We start from the raw sequence: 14,410 nt of genomic DNA, 5'->3' as shown, positions 1-14,410 counted from the left end.
CAAATTATTTGTTTGAATATCAACACCCTCCCAGTAAAGTTATGTTTATTCATTCCAGAAAATGATTAAGGGGCTTTAATCATAAAGGTACTGGAATAAAGTTACTGTGGGTGGTGTGTAATATAAACCCTTAAAAGACTGTTTACAATTCTGTGTGGGTGTAGGAGGAAGAAAGGACTCAAATATAAATAGGAGTGGGGAAGAAAATTTGTATTTCATCCATTTTATGCATCTGTTAACATTTTGAAGACTATACAGTAGAATTTATCATCTTAAAGATTATGAAGTGAAAGAAATGTATAAAAAATCACTGTGATTCTCTGAAGCTACATTTAATAAAAGTTTTCTTAGGAAAACTATCTCAACAATTTAAAATTCAGTACATTATTATACATACCACATAACTTTCGTTAAAGAAATCTTTTTCAGTAGAATGGAATGAAAATACCAGATTTTGGTTACTAATGTGGTGTGAAATGTAAAGCCAGTGTTCCAAGTCTTAATTTGTTTTGTAATATGAACATTTCTCAAGAGCTTTTCTTTTTCAATGTAAAGAATTCTTCATATAAACTTCCCTTCATTTGGTTCGAGCTTAGTGACCGTAAGCATTCATAATTTTTCACTTTACCAACTATTTTAACTACTATATAAACTCCTGTTTTTTCAAAGACTTGAGATAGTATAATTAACATTTTTTCGAAAAGGAATATATTTCCTTTTATACATTTCCAAATGTCCCCATTTGCCTACAGAATGTTCAATTTATGGGTGTAAATGAGCAGTCCCTATCTTATTCAAGAATGGCCATTTATAATATGTTCTCTCAAGTGATGTGAAATTTTAAGTTTAATTCAACACAAAGACATAAATGATTTTTAAAAACATTTTATTGTTTGCTAATGGTACTTATTTTTAGTCACAGAATTTACTAAGTGATGATAGGCACAAATCATTGTGTTCTTGTGTCATTCTGAAAGCAACTGAAGTATCTGCTTCAGTTCTCTTCTCAGTTTCTGATCTTTTAATCCTGAAAAAAAAATAGCAAAAGGAACAATTAAAGTAATTTACAAATATTCCTAGTGAGTACCATTTACAATAACACATATGGCTTCAGTTTTGCCAAAACGATGTACAACCATTTAAGTTGAACTGCATAATTTTCAAAGTTTCTTTGTTATCTCATTGTCATTAGTTATGAGGTGTCCATGAGGAGGAAGGAGACTCCTGCCTTCAGGACACTTAAAACTATTATTAATAATAAAATAACAGTTGCTACCTTTTATTGAATACATCCTGCATGCCAGGCTCTACGTTCATCACTTTATTTTCCATAAAACAACTCTAAGAAGCTGTCAATATTTATACTCTAATTTTACACAGGAGTTTTAAAGAGTTCAAACTACCTGCCTGAAGTCACCTTTCCATAAATAGCTCTGGCAAGGTGTGAACACATTATAAAGTTCGTGGCCTTAATTATTAATAAAGAGGCAAATAAATGCATTTTCTATACAAAGAGGGAACATGTACCTTAGACCAGAATAATCGACAATAGGCACCAGAGTATTTGAGATACAATCAATTTTCAAAAATTCTGTCCCATATTCTCTACAAGTATGCTCATAATTGTGAAGCCATATATTGCATATATTATAATTTTTTATTGGGAAACTATGGTATTTGTACTTGGACAGAGGCTTGAAATTATTTGATTTAGTCACTTTCATTTTAAAGAAGGGAAAACACTCATAAATTTTAAGTAACTTGTACAATACCATCTCCTTTTTGGGAGCAAAGCCAGAACTGGAACCCAGGTATCCTGGCTCCCCAGCTAGGTCACTTCCACGTCACCCCTCACTGCTTCTCAGTAGAAAATCATCAGTAGCATTTATAACTTGGAATTACATTTGGATACATACATATGTAGAATTACACAATCCTATATACACAGAAGTGTTTATGGATATGGATAAGGGTCATTTATTTTATTGGCTATTTCCCACTCATTTGGCAGAACTTTCTGTAATGGAAGAAAATTTTGTGTTTAATTGTGAAAACTTCTTGCTAAAAGCTTAACATATAGAATCCCAGCACTGAAAAGGAATCTAACAGTCTGTCTAGTTCAGCTTCTTCCAAGTTAGATTAAAAACCACTTTAGATAGATAATCTTCCTTTAGGTCTTTAAAGAGATTTTCCACTTACCTTTTGTAGCCTTTTGAATATTTGCATCCCCTCACTTTCAAAAATTACCCCTTTATATCTTCAGTGCAATTCTAGCCTATTCTTGCTAGTCAAACCCTTGAAAGATAAGAACTGATATTCCCTTATATTGTTGTCCTTAAAATTAATGGATTTCAGTAATATATGTTCTGGTAGGAATTGAAAATAATTGTAGAATTTAAACCCACCATAAAAGCGATGGTCTTAATTACTAAGCCATGTAGATAAGCTCATTCATAATGTAAAATTACAATACATGCTTGGACTAATAGAGTCATTGACTTGTAGCTACTGAAACTCTAGATTCCAGATTGTTTGAGAACTTAGAACTCTGGGGACGAATTTTGCTTTACCATTTTCACAGGTGGTGTAGTGGCTTCAGGGTATACTCACCACTTCCTCCCGCTTGGTCTTGTCTGTTGCTGGCCAAGCTTCCAGAGGCAGGTCAGGAAGCATAGGGGGCAAGGGCTGCAAGGGGAATATCGGAGGCAGAGGTGGCTGTGGCGGCAGGGGCTGGATGGGGTGCAGAGGTGGCTGAGGCTGGATGGGCTGGTGAGGCTGCGGCTGGACAGGCTGGGGGTGGAAGGGCTGCTGGACAGGCGGAGGGAGGTTTGGCTGGTGGTGTTGGGTTGGAACCATGGAGTGTTGGCCAGGAAGTGGCATCATTGGTTGCTGGGGGACCACAGGGTGCTGAGCCGACACCATGGGGATATGGTGATGAGGCTGCAAGGCGTGATTTGAGGGATTCTGCTGGGACAGCACGGGGATGATTTGGTGGTGCAGCCATCCACCCATGGGTTCGTAACCATAGGAAGTGTACTGGTGAGAAACAAAGAGTCAGGTTTACCATTGGCTCCATTGACTTCCAACTGGAGAAGTAGCAATGTTTTCTTTGTTATTATGACAATATGAATATTTATTCATTTTTCCTGTGCAAGAATTTCTAACTATGTACACAGATATGAGCTTTTACAAATTACATTTCGCATTAGTGTCTGTATGTGGCATAGATATGTTATTTTACTTAAAAGGGAATTGAAATGCATGATTTATATTTTAAGGGAATAAAGAAAAAATTCTACATACCGGCTGCCTGATCAAGCTCTGGTACCACTTCAGAGGGGTAAGCACCTTAAGAGAAAGAGACATTAGAATACATTGGTTTTAATTTAGTTACATGAAATATAGACTCGCTAATGCAGTCAATACTGTCAATACTGATAGCCTGATAATACGAGTTCTATGGAAGAAGGAATAAGGTAGACATTTGTCAGGTGTTTCATAGTGTTAGGCGCTACGTTATGTTGATCACACACATTTTTCATGTTTGCTCACGTACCCCGAGGCAAGTATCATCACCCTCACTTTTACAGACAAGTTCTTGGAGAGTTAAAGAGGTTCATGAGCTTGACTGAGGTTACAAAAGTATTCATTCTGTTGAATTCCACAGCTCCTGCTCTTCTTTGCAAGAGCAAAACAAAACAGAAAAATAAATGTGACATAACATTAATTATATCCTTTTTTGATTTGATGTCACAATGACAAAATAAAGGAGGCAGAAACACTGTCCCTCATCCTAGAAACATAGGTTTTCTGGTGAAATATGTCAGCCTTTTAAGGTTTAACAGAAAATCTTGCCTCAGATTCTTATTTAAATTTTTCCTCAGTTTGTATGAGTAACAGACTCACAGATTGTCATCTGAACCTATGAAAGGAGTAATGGTTTCCATTCCTTTCTAAACAGTATATACTTGCTTAACGTCAGGTGCAGGGACTCCTTCATATAGCAGTACAGCATTTGAGATCAATACAACAATTACTAACCTTGCTTAAGTAATACTTGAGCAAGTGCTTTTATATCCCTTTACTATTTTGCTCCCCCCAAAATATTTTGAAGTGTGGGTATTATAAATATCTCCCTTCTCCAGATGAGGAAACCAAAATTCTAAAGAGAGAAAATGATTTGCCCAAGGTCACATGGTTTGTATGGAGTTGAGGAGAGCCTCAAACCCAGTTTACAGAAATCTCATGCTGTCCATTACTCTGCAGAATGTCTCATAGACCACTTCTTCGCTAATGTCTCAGTAAAAACAAATGAGGGAGACACATAGAGTGTGAACATTTTAGAATCAAGAGTGTTCTAGCTGGAAAGGATCTTAAATAACATGTCACCAGATCCCCACATTTTACGGGCTGGGATAGAACAAAGCTGTTCAGCCAGACTTCACTTTCTGCCCTACCATCGCAGCCCCCCTGAGTGGTAGTTCATGATGGATAATTTTATAGCCATGTAAGGAGGAGAGACTGAGTCAGAGAGGCCAAGTAGGAGTGTGCTGGGGCAATGCAGGCTTGAGGTGACCCATCAGGGCTTAAACCGGGAAGCTGGTAGTGGGAACTGAAAAATTGGGACTGAAAAACATCTTGAATGAAGAATCAACACACTATTCTTTACAGAGCCCGGGGCATTGTTAACTCAAACAATGGTCAAAATTAGTAAAGAGAAAAATTACCTCATAGCTGAAGTTGATATAACCAGGGTGCCCAGGATGAGGTGGTAGCTTTTATAGGGAGGGGGAAGGAGAAGAAAAAGAAAGAGGGAGAGGGAGAGTGAGAGTGAGAGAGAGAGAGAGAGAGAGAGAGAGGAAGAGATTAAGTCAATATGCAATTGTTCACATTAAGAGAGACTGAAGCTACTTTAAAAAATCCATATAGTGCAGAATATATTTGAGGTCTACTTTTAGTTTGAACATGTACACTGTGTAGGAGAGGAGCCCTCTTATTTTAAAGAGGTCCAGAGCAACTAAATGACTTTCCTGGCAATTGTAGTCCTATGGTGGGAGACCTGGAAGTAGAAACCAGCACACATTTATCCTCCAGTGATCTTCAGACACCCCTCCATCCATGTTGTTAATTAATCCAACTCTATCCCACTCACCATTTTACTTCTTGCTGAAATTCACTCCATGTTGGGAAGAGAAATATGTTTCTCTTAAACACTTACGAAATACCAACAAGAAGAGAATTGTCTCACAAAACTTCCTTTACAGCTCATGAGGTGGATAAGTGCTTAAGTATCAAAGAGATTCCTCATACTTGGCATGCAAAGTAAATAACATCAACAACAACAAAAGAAACAACTACGTGTGAATTATTGATGAATGTGAGAACAAGATGGATGCAGTAAAGTGGAAACATAATCCCGCGGAAAATGAGTTGATTTATGAAGTTTAGGCCAATTCTTTTTGTTATTCTGTCAATGTTTTTATGGCAGAAAAATTTAAAAGTTCAATATAAAAAGCAGCCCAAATAATTATCTAAACCAAGACTGTCTGCACTTTCAATAGAAGAGGCCAAGTGACTGATGCCTACATTGTGGAATTCTGGTTGGCCCTGGAGTAGGGAGAGGGAGGAGAGAGAATCACGCAGAACGTCTCCCTCAGACATCGAGCTGATTAAGGCTCTATTCTTTTAGAATGCTCGTTTTTCATAAAAGAGTTTATTTGCCCTCATCTGAGTGTGAATTGTTTCAGTCAGGTAACTGCTTTTCCTATACCGTCTTGATATAAGCCCTCAGAGAGTAGGGGTGTTGAATTAAGGAGTGGAAAAAGGGCTGAATTTGTAATGCAAGGACCTAGGGGACTAAGGATTGCCACAATGCAGGATTTTAGGAAGGCAGAGGATAGAATCTTGGTCTTGTGTGTGAGAGAGGAAGAGAGGAGGCAGATATGCAAGCTTTGCTGGCTTCTGGTTGTATCAACTGCTCTTCATGCCACTGTAAAGCATATGGATCCTGCTTTGCCTGCATGTGATCTAAGCTCTCTGACCTTATGTACCTATGTCTGGAGAGAATGGGTCAGGCTTCCTGGTCCTTGGTATATTTGAATGTAAAATATAACTATATGTATTGGGCATAGGTAGAATTCTGGACAACCACATGGAAGTCATGTGCTTAGCAGATCCACCCAAAAGGATGAGGCCTCTGAGAACAGGAGATAGTTCCAGAAGGGAATTCATAACACAAAAATCTTACCCTCTGAAGGATAACAGCAGTGGAGCTTGGAGGGAAGGAAGAGATTTGGACACTTGTGAGAAATTGGGTTTTAGAGGAAACTGTCATTTTTGTAGTATTTGCCTAAGGCTGATTAAGCACTTTCTCTGGAGGCCTTTCAAGGCTTCCTTCCAAAAGTTTGCTCCACCTAGAGATGGGCGATGATATTTACAAGCTAATTGTTTCAACAGAATATCCTGGGGTGCTTGTTAAAATGCAGAGTCCTGGGCCCCATCCCAGATGTACTGAATCAGAATCTTTGGTGAAGGCATCTGAGAATCTGTTTTTTTATAACAAGCTCTTCAAAGTGTTTCTTAAACTCAGAGACATTTGAAGACATCTGATCTTGTACTGTCCTTAACGCTAAAGTTTACCAACCGTGGAGCAGATTTGTATTTCCAAGCTTGTGAAATTGGACTTTGATCTATACTCACGGGCATAGCAAAGGCTGCTCCCAGGAGGCTGGCAAACAAAATCCAGGTCCCCATTTCTTGATGGCCCTGAAATATAAGTCAACATTCACTTTTCTTATCTCTTCTCAAATATCTCCATAATTAATGCACCATAAAACCCACATAATCCACATTAGTTTGTTACTAGTAGAAAAGATGAGACAATTTTTTGTGAGGTTACTTCATTCATATGTGATTTCCAATTCTCAGCCCATTTTGTTGTTTCTGGAGTCACAATAGTGATAAAGATGCTTTTCATTTAGGTTGAGAGCTAAACAAGTTGTAGGGCGGTGAATAATCTAACATCACATGATCTTTGAATGCCATTTTCCTATACCTGTACAGCCTGTAGAGATATAGATGCTAAATGTAGCTTATAAGTCATGATTAAAAGAGTAGAGTTGGCTCTAAAAGTTGAGGAGATCATCCAGGTGCACAGTATTTTATGCTTTTAGAACCAGGGAGTATAGAAATGTTCTTTTGTACAGTCCACCTGGGCATTGCTGCTGTTACAAGCAAAGACTAACCATTCAAGAAAAGACATTAAGTACTTTGCCAAAATAGAGTAAGGAAGGAACGGAGTTTAATTCCAGGTGTTCTGACTGGTAGGACTTCAGGCAAGATCCTCAAGTAACATCTCTGAGCTCCAGATGTGGAGCAAAAGATGTGGTTGAACAGAAGGGAGAGGACAGTGCTAATATTTCATTATTATTCCGTGAATTTTGAATGACTTCTACTTAAAAGATTCTATATTTACTCGATGGCATCTTTCTTTTATTTGACACTGCCCTGTAATTATTCCACAAATAAGACCCTTGGGACATGAAGCAAAACAGGTCATCCTCAGATACATGCATTACTTTGTGGGGCAAATTATTGACTAACTTTGAAAACCGTCAGAAGAAAGATCTTAAATTTTGCATAGGAAGTGAATATCATGTGTGATAATGCTGGCTATGGAAAGTACACTGACGTTTTCTACCTACTAAATCTATTTTTTTAAAGGTTGAATTAATGAGAGAAAACATTTAGTTGATGGTTCTATTTGGCGTAATTAAAATAAATATTTTTAAAGTAGTGGATCACAGCAAGAAAGAATTATTTTATCTTAATTGATAAGTAATTAAAATAAATATTTTGCCGTGAAATTTGGCCCTGAAAAGTGCCTTAGGATTCTGGAACTAAAATTTAAAGAAATATAGAAAAACGCTATGCTGCATTAGAACATAAAAGAATTTATTTAAGCAGTCAGAGTCTAATTTAATTATGATCAAACTGAAGAAGTAACTCACTATTGACAGCATAAAGTATTAGAAATGCAGAATACATTTGCATCCTTTGAACACGAGATGCAGAGAAAGAAATAAGCACAATAAAAAGGATACCACATACCTTTGAATATACGTATTCGGAGTAAGTTTCTGTCTGAAACTCAGGGATGCTTGATCCTTTAGATTTCTTCCAACTAAGGGCTCAATTTATATCATTCACGGCATCAAGAAAAACCAATCAGGTGTCTGGAGGAAAAATGTGTTGAGTATAACTCAAAATCCCTGTATCATGAATTTTTAGAAGCTGTGATCAAACATAAGGCTGTATGTTGTGATTAGTGCATATAGACTCTTTCATTATGGACAATAATAGGTTTAACAGGCAAAAAATTTCATCAGGCTGTTTTTAAGTCAGCAAGTAAGTTGACTGCCCATGCTGATATATTCAAATTTACTTTTAAGAAGCAGCTATGTCATTGTCTGTTCCCTGGTTCTAGCAAACATAACATCATTCTTTACAAAAAAAAGTTAGATGGTTGAGTTTCTCTAGTGTAATCAAGACATCTCCTAGGGTTCCCCAGCCCTTTCAGATCAGGATAAATTGATTCAAGCCCCCATTCTGGTAAAACCCCAAAGCTCTCCCCAATATTTCTCTGAAGGATTATAATTTCGGGGTTACTACTCTCTATTTTCTACTTCCATTGAAGGTATTTTCTCTGTTCCCTGTTGCTATTCCTTTATCACCATTCTGGTGTCCACCAAAAGAGGGGACAAAGTTCCTTCTCTTTGGCTCCATCCTGCAACCCATCTGCCATCCAAGCAACTGTAAACTCAAGGTTATCACAGTAGCAAAGTGTTTACTGAAGATCTGAAGGACAGGGAAAGGAACATATCACACAGCAGACCGCAGACTTAAAAATGCATGTTGATCTTTGCAAACAAAAATGCATCACTGGGGATATTGCCCTGGTTCCCCCATACCACATAGCAACTCATCCTCTGTCAGTATGATGGCCCTTCCTTGCCCACATCCTTCTGGCCCAATCCTGCTTTCTCCTATAAACAAATCCAAATTCCTCTCTCTTTCTTTTCAGAGCTTCTTAACTGTCCCTTTAGTTGCATTGTCCCCATGTCCTCAGCAGCCTCTCTTTTGCCTAAATAACAGCAACCAAAGCCCTTCTCTAAGAAGACCTCTGATCTAGCTATTTAAGTTCATGTGTCTTTTACTCTTCTACCGTAGTAAAGCATATGGATTTTTTCTTTTATTCTAGAACTTGATCAATTAAAAAGCAAATCTGTAACTAGTGTTGAGGTAGCTGATGAATTGCCTACCAATATTAGATCGATAAAGGAAATCCTGAACACGTACTCAGATACTATTGGTGGTATAGCAGGATCTCTTTGACTACTTGAGCAATATTTTTAAAGTTTGTGCATGTACATATATTTTTATATAGATGGTCCACATTGGTTGAATTAAATACAAGGAGGAAATATCAATGAAAGGCAATGTAATATTATTAAGAGCTAGAGCTTAGACTTACATGGGTCCTGACCCCAGCTTCATCAAGAGTTGAGGACCCACTGACAAGATATTTAGCCTGTCTAAGGCTCAGTTTCCTCATCAGTAAAGTGGGGATAATAATTGAATCTACGTAGGAGGATTAGTGTGAAAACTAAATAAGAGACATCACTGGGAGAAATGAAAAGTTATTTATCACCTTCTCTAACCCCATTACTTGGCATACAGTAATTGTTTAAAAAATCCTACTGAATAAGATTCTAAGATGATCTTTGGGGATAAATCAGTAAGAAATGAATAACCATCATGAGAAAAGGTAGACTTTTCCATCAGAGAGAGAGATTGCAAAGAATAAAGTGAAAAGTTTTAACAGGCAAAATGTAGGAGTGAAAGTAAACATAGAATATGGTTCTAAAAGCAAATTGTGTCCAGGGTTTGCATTTATTTATGAATATATTTATTGATGAATTGTATATCAGAGGCAAGAAGGAGTCCCTTTGAAGGAAGTCACAAAATAGATTTTATGGAGAATTGGCATCAACTTCCTTGGTGGAGGAGCAGATGGGGGCATGAGCAGCGAGGTAGTAAGCGAGAGTAGGAGGGAGAGGAAGGAAAATGTAGAGCACATTATATTCTTTTTCAATCTTTTTCCCCATTTGATTTAATTATTTATATATATTGGCGTGCCTAAAAGGATTCAGGATATATTTTTTCCTACAAAATTGTGGTTAATCTTTAATAATTGTCATTGGTGAGCTGCTAGCGGTCTTGTAGTTTTAGAAAATTTATTGCATTACTTTGTCTCACCTTTTAAGAATGAGAGTCATCTATTTGGTCACAACGATCAACAGAATGCTCCCTTATTGTCACATTAATTTCTCTGGTCCATTAGGTCGGGAGTTATTGCTAACTCACCGTGGACAGTTGTTCAGGCTTCGATAACCAATACAATGGAAACGTCGTGGTTCTTTCTATTTATTTCCCCCCACTACATATCCTGAGTCATAAAGTATTAAAATATGGATCTCTCTGCTTGAAATCTCTTCCACAAATTTAGGTCCCACATATGCAGTTTGAAAGTTACTCAATGTTTTGGGGAAAAAACCCCAAAATTTCAACTGAAAAATTTTTCCTATAAGCAATTATTTCATTTATGAATAAGTTGACTTTATAAAAGAAAACAGAATTTGCTAGTCTATTTATTTTGTTATGTAGAGGCTATAACATTTCCAAAGCTGTGTTCTTGTTTTTCTTGCTCTTTGACATCAAATATTTTCTTCTCTTTTTAAAAAATCACTATTTTAAAATGGATCATAAGTACAAAATATTTTGTTCTATGGCAATATCTGTGGAACAGCTGCACCAATATGGCCCTAGGGTTTGTCTCCATTCACTTATGCATTTGTTCCAAATATATATGGTGAATACCTATGAACCTGAGACCATTGTGTTCCTATGGGGGACAAATACACATGAATTTAGTACTGTTTCTAAAAGCTTTTCTCCAAAATGATGAGTGGATAAACTTCCTCATAAATTATAGGTTCCCATTCTTGCTTAGTGAGAAGGAGGAGGGTCCAAGAAATGATTATAAAAATATCACATTTGGGGCACCTTTTGGTCCAGAAACAGCTGCTCTAAGTCCCTCCTGAGGCCTGTAGGATCAAGCAGGCTGCAAAACATGTACTTCATGTGGAATGACCTCAGGCTGGGAAGTCTTCTACTCCTTTTGGCACAAATCAGGAACCAGATGGTTCCTGTCCGCCAGTGGATGGAGATGAGGAAAGCATGGTTAATCCCAGGCAGCAAGAATCTGACCCACCTCCATTACACCTCCTCATTTGGTCCCAGTCATATACTTTTAATAAAGAGAGGTAGTCAAGAGCCAAAGCAGTCACGGGCTCCGAGAGGAAGCAGGTCTTAAATATCTTCACCTCCTGCAATGCCTGACCTCAGACAAATAGTAGGCACTCAAAAACAATTATATATATATATATATATATATATATATATATATATATAATTTTTGTGTGGTGCTTTATACTTTAAAAAGCTCTTTTGGCCGTGTTTTGTAGTGGTTATTCTTTTTCTTGACTTGCAGCACATGACATTTTGCTGTTTCCATGTTGCTTGTGCTAGCAACTTCTCCCCTTCTAATTTGCTGCTTCTGATTTAAGTGTGCTGGAAAATCATTTGCCCAAACTTGTTAGGAGTGTATGTGGACTGCAAGTAAAGAGATGCTCTAAGCAGAGGTAGCCTGGGAGGCTCACGTGTGAGAAAAGCTCAAAATTTTCAGTCTTATGGCATTGGTTTTTGACTGCTAGGAGGATGTTTCATTTTGTTTGGGGCTTTTCTCCCTTTGCTTAACTTCCTGGTTTTCAGCAGTGGTCAAGGTATGTGCGTGATTTGGGGATGTCAGATGTTTTGAGTTCCAGTAGCCTTTCTTATCCTCTATGGGAGCTCAACTCTTACATCTTCTTTTAAAGCAGGTCCAGGATTGTCCAATATTCTGGAATAATTTCAAGAATGAGCAATCTTAAGTAACTGGAGCCAAAGTCAGCTTTTAAATGTTTCTTCTGTAGACATTTACTTATACGAAAATATCATTCTGGTTTTTTACTGGAGTGGAGTTGTACCCTCTTCCGAACTTAGGTACACCACCACTAATTGATTCCAATAAATACACTGACTTCCCTTTGCAGCCCTTGGAAGTCAGGCACTGTGTCTTATACTTCCCTGGGAGCTCTTTGGTATCTAAAAAAACAATCTCTTTTACAAAGTAGGTGCTAGATAAATGAACCAGTTAATGACAAAAATATAAAGAAGTTATCCATGACATTATGAAAATATAAAAAATGTCCTTGATCTATGTAGAGTCTCCATAGACAAGGAAATCTTGCAGTGATTTGGATGGGCCTTTTCAACAGCTAAGACGGCTAACTCAGCATTGCTTTCAGCTGCTCCTATGGACTTCCGTGCAAATGGCCTCTGATAAGGATCTAAAAATGGGAGATGCTATAGACTGTTTAGAATCTATTATCCTAACACCCTTATTACATTTGGCTCTGACCTGTCCGTTTAAATTGTAATATACTACAAGCAAATATACTGTGATAGATACACTTGATTTTTTTATTTGTGACAATTTATTTGCTTAATGTAATCAAGCTTTATTATTATTATTAGCCTTCTAGAATCACTTCAGCCCAAGGAGTAATTTGAAAAGAATAACAACAAAAAACTCTCACTCACCCACATTTACATACTTTATTGATTGCAAACTATCAGTACCTGTGCCAGAATATGCTGGAATTAATTATGCCTTATGGCTGGTTGTTTGAGGCTACGAACAAAAAAAGAGATCTTCTACCGGCTAACAACATTTAGTAAGTGAGTAGACTTGGGAGAAGAAGCATGAGGAAAGCAGTAACAGAGGAAGGAACCAGAAAGAAGAAAGGCACATATGAGGGGAGGGAAATGCATTGTGATGGTACTCAAGATGGTCATCAAAGATGGTGACAGGCTTAGCAAACCACAAGCGTCCTGAAAAAAAAGGACGAAACATATTAATAAAGCAATAGGAAATAAAACAGCTATGCAGTAAAGGGATATGGTCCTAGGATCACAAGCCCTGAACTTATCTGTCAAAGGCCAAAATTGTGATCTAACTTCGACAGCCGTTATTGAGCACTTAGTATATGCCTAACACAGTCATTTGCCTTGGAGTTCAAAGACAAATATGATAGTGGTCCAGTTCTCAAACAGCTCACAGCTGCTAGAAGAATTCTCCACTGTGAGTTGGGGCGGAGAAGGCCTGGAGTGGTGTTAGAACGAATCGTCCTTCTCCCCTTCAGGAAGCGAACACACTCTGTGCTTATGTCTGTGTTTGCGGATGAGTGAGAAAGGGCTGAGGAGGGAGGAGAGGCAGAGAAGTCTCACCAGAAGACCTCGGAGGCTATGGTGAAGGTGGGCCATCTAGAGTATTCCAGTAGTTCTTTGGCTGTGTTAGGAAGGGGCATATTAATTATATATAGGACCACTTCAGTCTTTCAGCTTGAAGGCCTATACTTTCTACTTCTGTGGTAATTGTGTGTTAACTGATATGCACACATTGAGTCATCAGGGAAAAATTAAATTTTAGCCAGTGTCTGCTGTTGCCAAGGACAATACAAAGTAAATACAATTGTTTATGAACTAACATGTAAAACAAAACGTCTACCAATAGGCGGCTGGTTCAAATCAACTATGGCACATATAACATTCAAAATGACTGTCCCAACCTGTATTTGTTGACATAGAAGGATGTTTGTGACACATAGTTAAGTGGAAAAAATAGATTTTTACAGTTTTATTTCTCAAAAATAATTCTCTTCCTCTTCCTCCTTCTCTTCCTTCCCTCCCTCTCTCTCTCCCTCCCTCTGTCTCTCCCTCCCTCTGTCTCTCCCTCCCTCTCTCTCTCCCTCCCTCTGTCTCTCCCTCCCTCTCTCTCTCCCTCCGTCTCTCTCTCCCTCCCTCTCTCTCATTCTTCCTTCCTCCCTCCCTCTGTCTCCCTTTCTTTCCACTTGGGGAGATATTCACCAAAATATTAACAGTAGTTTTCTAAGGGACTCATTCCTGAAAGTCTCTGGGAAGCCAGAGTTTCATCTTATTTCTTTTAAATAACCCATGAATGGAACAAATGCAGGGGAGATACAAGAAGTTTGAGGCATAATATTTCTCATTCATGTTCAGCAAGAGTGATGAGTGAGTGGTGATGCTAGATCGCCCATAGGTCCTGGGTTTATTTAATGTTCCTTCTCAGGGGGGAAAATAGCTGAGCATAAGAGAGAAGACAAAAAAATGATATTTTTTTAAAGTGATAGGGTTCCTTTTAGAGCACTACTACAAAATATCTTAATGA

The 14,410-nt window shown here is 37.9% G+C and overlaps 2 protein-coding genes across 9 annotated transcripts in view; one reads left to right on the top strand and one right to left on the bottom strand.

Moving 5' to 3' along the window:
• The window catches only part of ARHGAP6 (Rho GTPase activating protein 6), a 462,402-nt gene that overhangs the window by 336,834 nt on the left and 111,158 nt on the right, over positions 1-14,410 (top strand). The gene's annotated exons all lie outside the window — the stretch shown is intronic.
• On the bottom strand, positions 873-8,163 carry AMELX (amelogenin X-linked). Its single transcript, XM_008524997.2, has 6 exons — positions 8,110-8,163; positions 6,700-6,765; positions 4,728-4,775; positions 3,304-3,348; positions 2,611-3,036; positions 873-1,027 (listed from the first exon to the last, which is right to left on the bottom strand). The coding sequence occupies exons 2-6, from the start codon at positions 6,751-6,753 to the stop codon at positions 1,022-1,024; spliced, it is 579 nt and encodes a 192-aa protein (XP_008523219.1). The 5' UTR covers positions 6,754-6,765; positions 8,110-8,163; the 3' UTR covers positions 873-1,021.

The sequence above is a fragment of the Equus przewalskii genome, chromosome X (genome assembly GCF_037783145.1).
Source record: "Equus przewalskii isolate Varuska chromosome X, EquPr2, whole genome shotgun sequence".
Lineage (NCBI taxonomy): Eukaryota > Metazoa > Chordata > Mammalia > Perissodactyla > Equidae > Equus > Equus przewalskii.
Note: the sequence above shows the minus strand (reverse complement) of the source record. Positions and strands in the feature narration are given on the sequence as shown.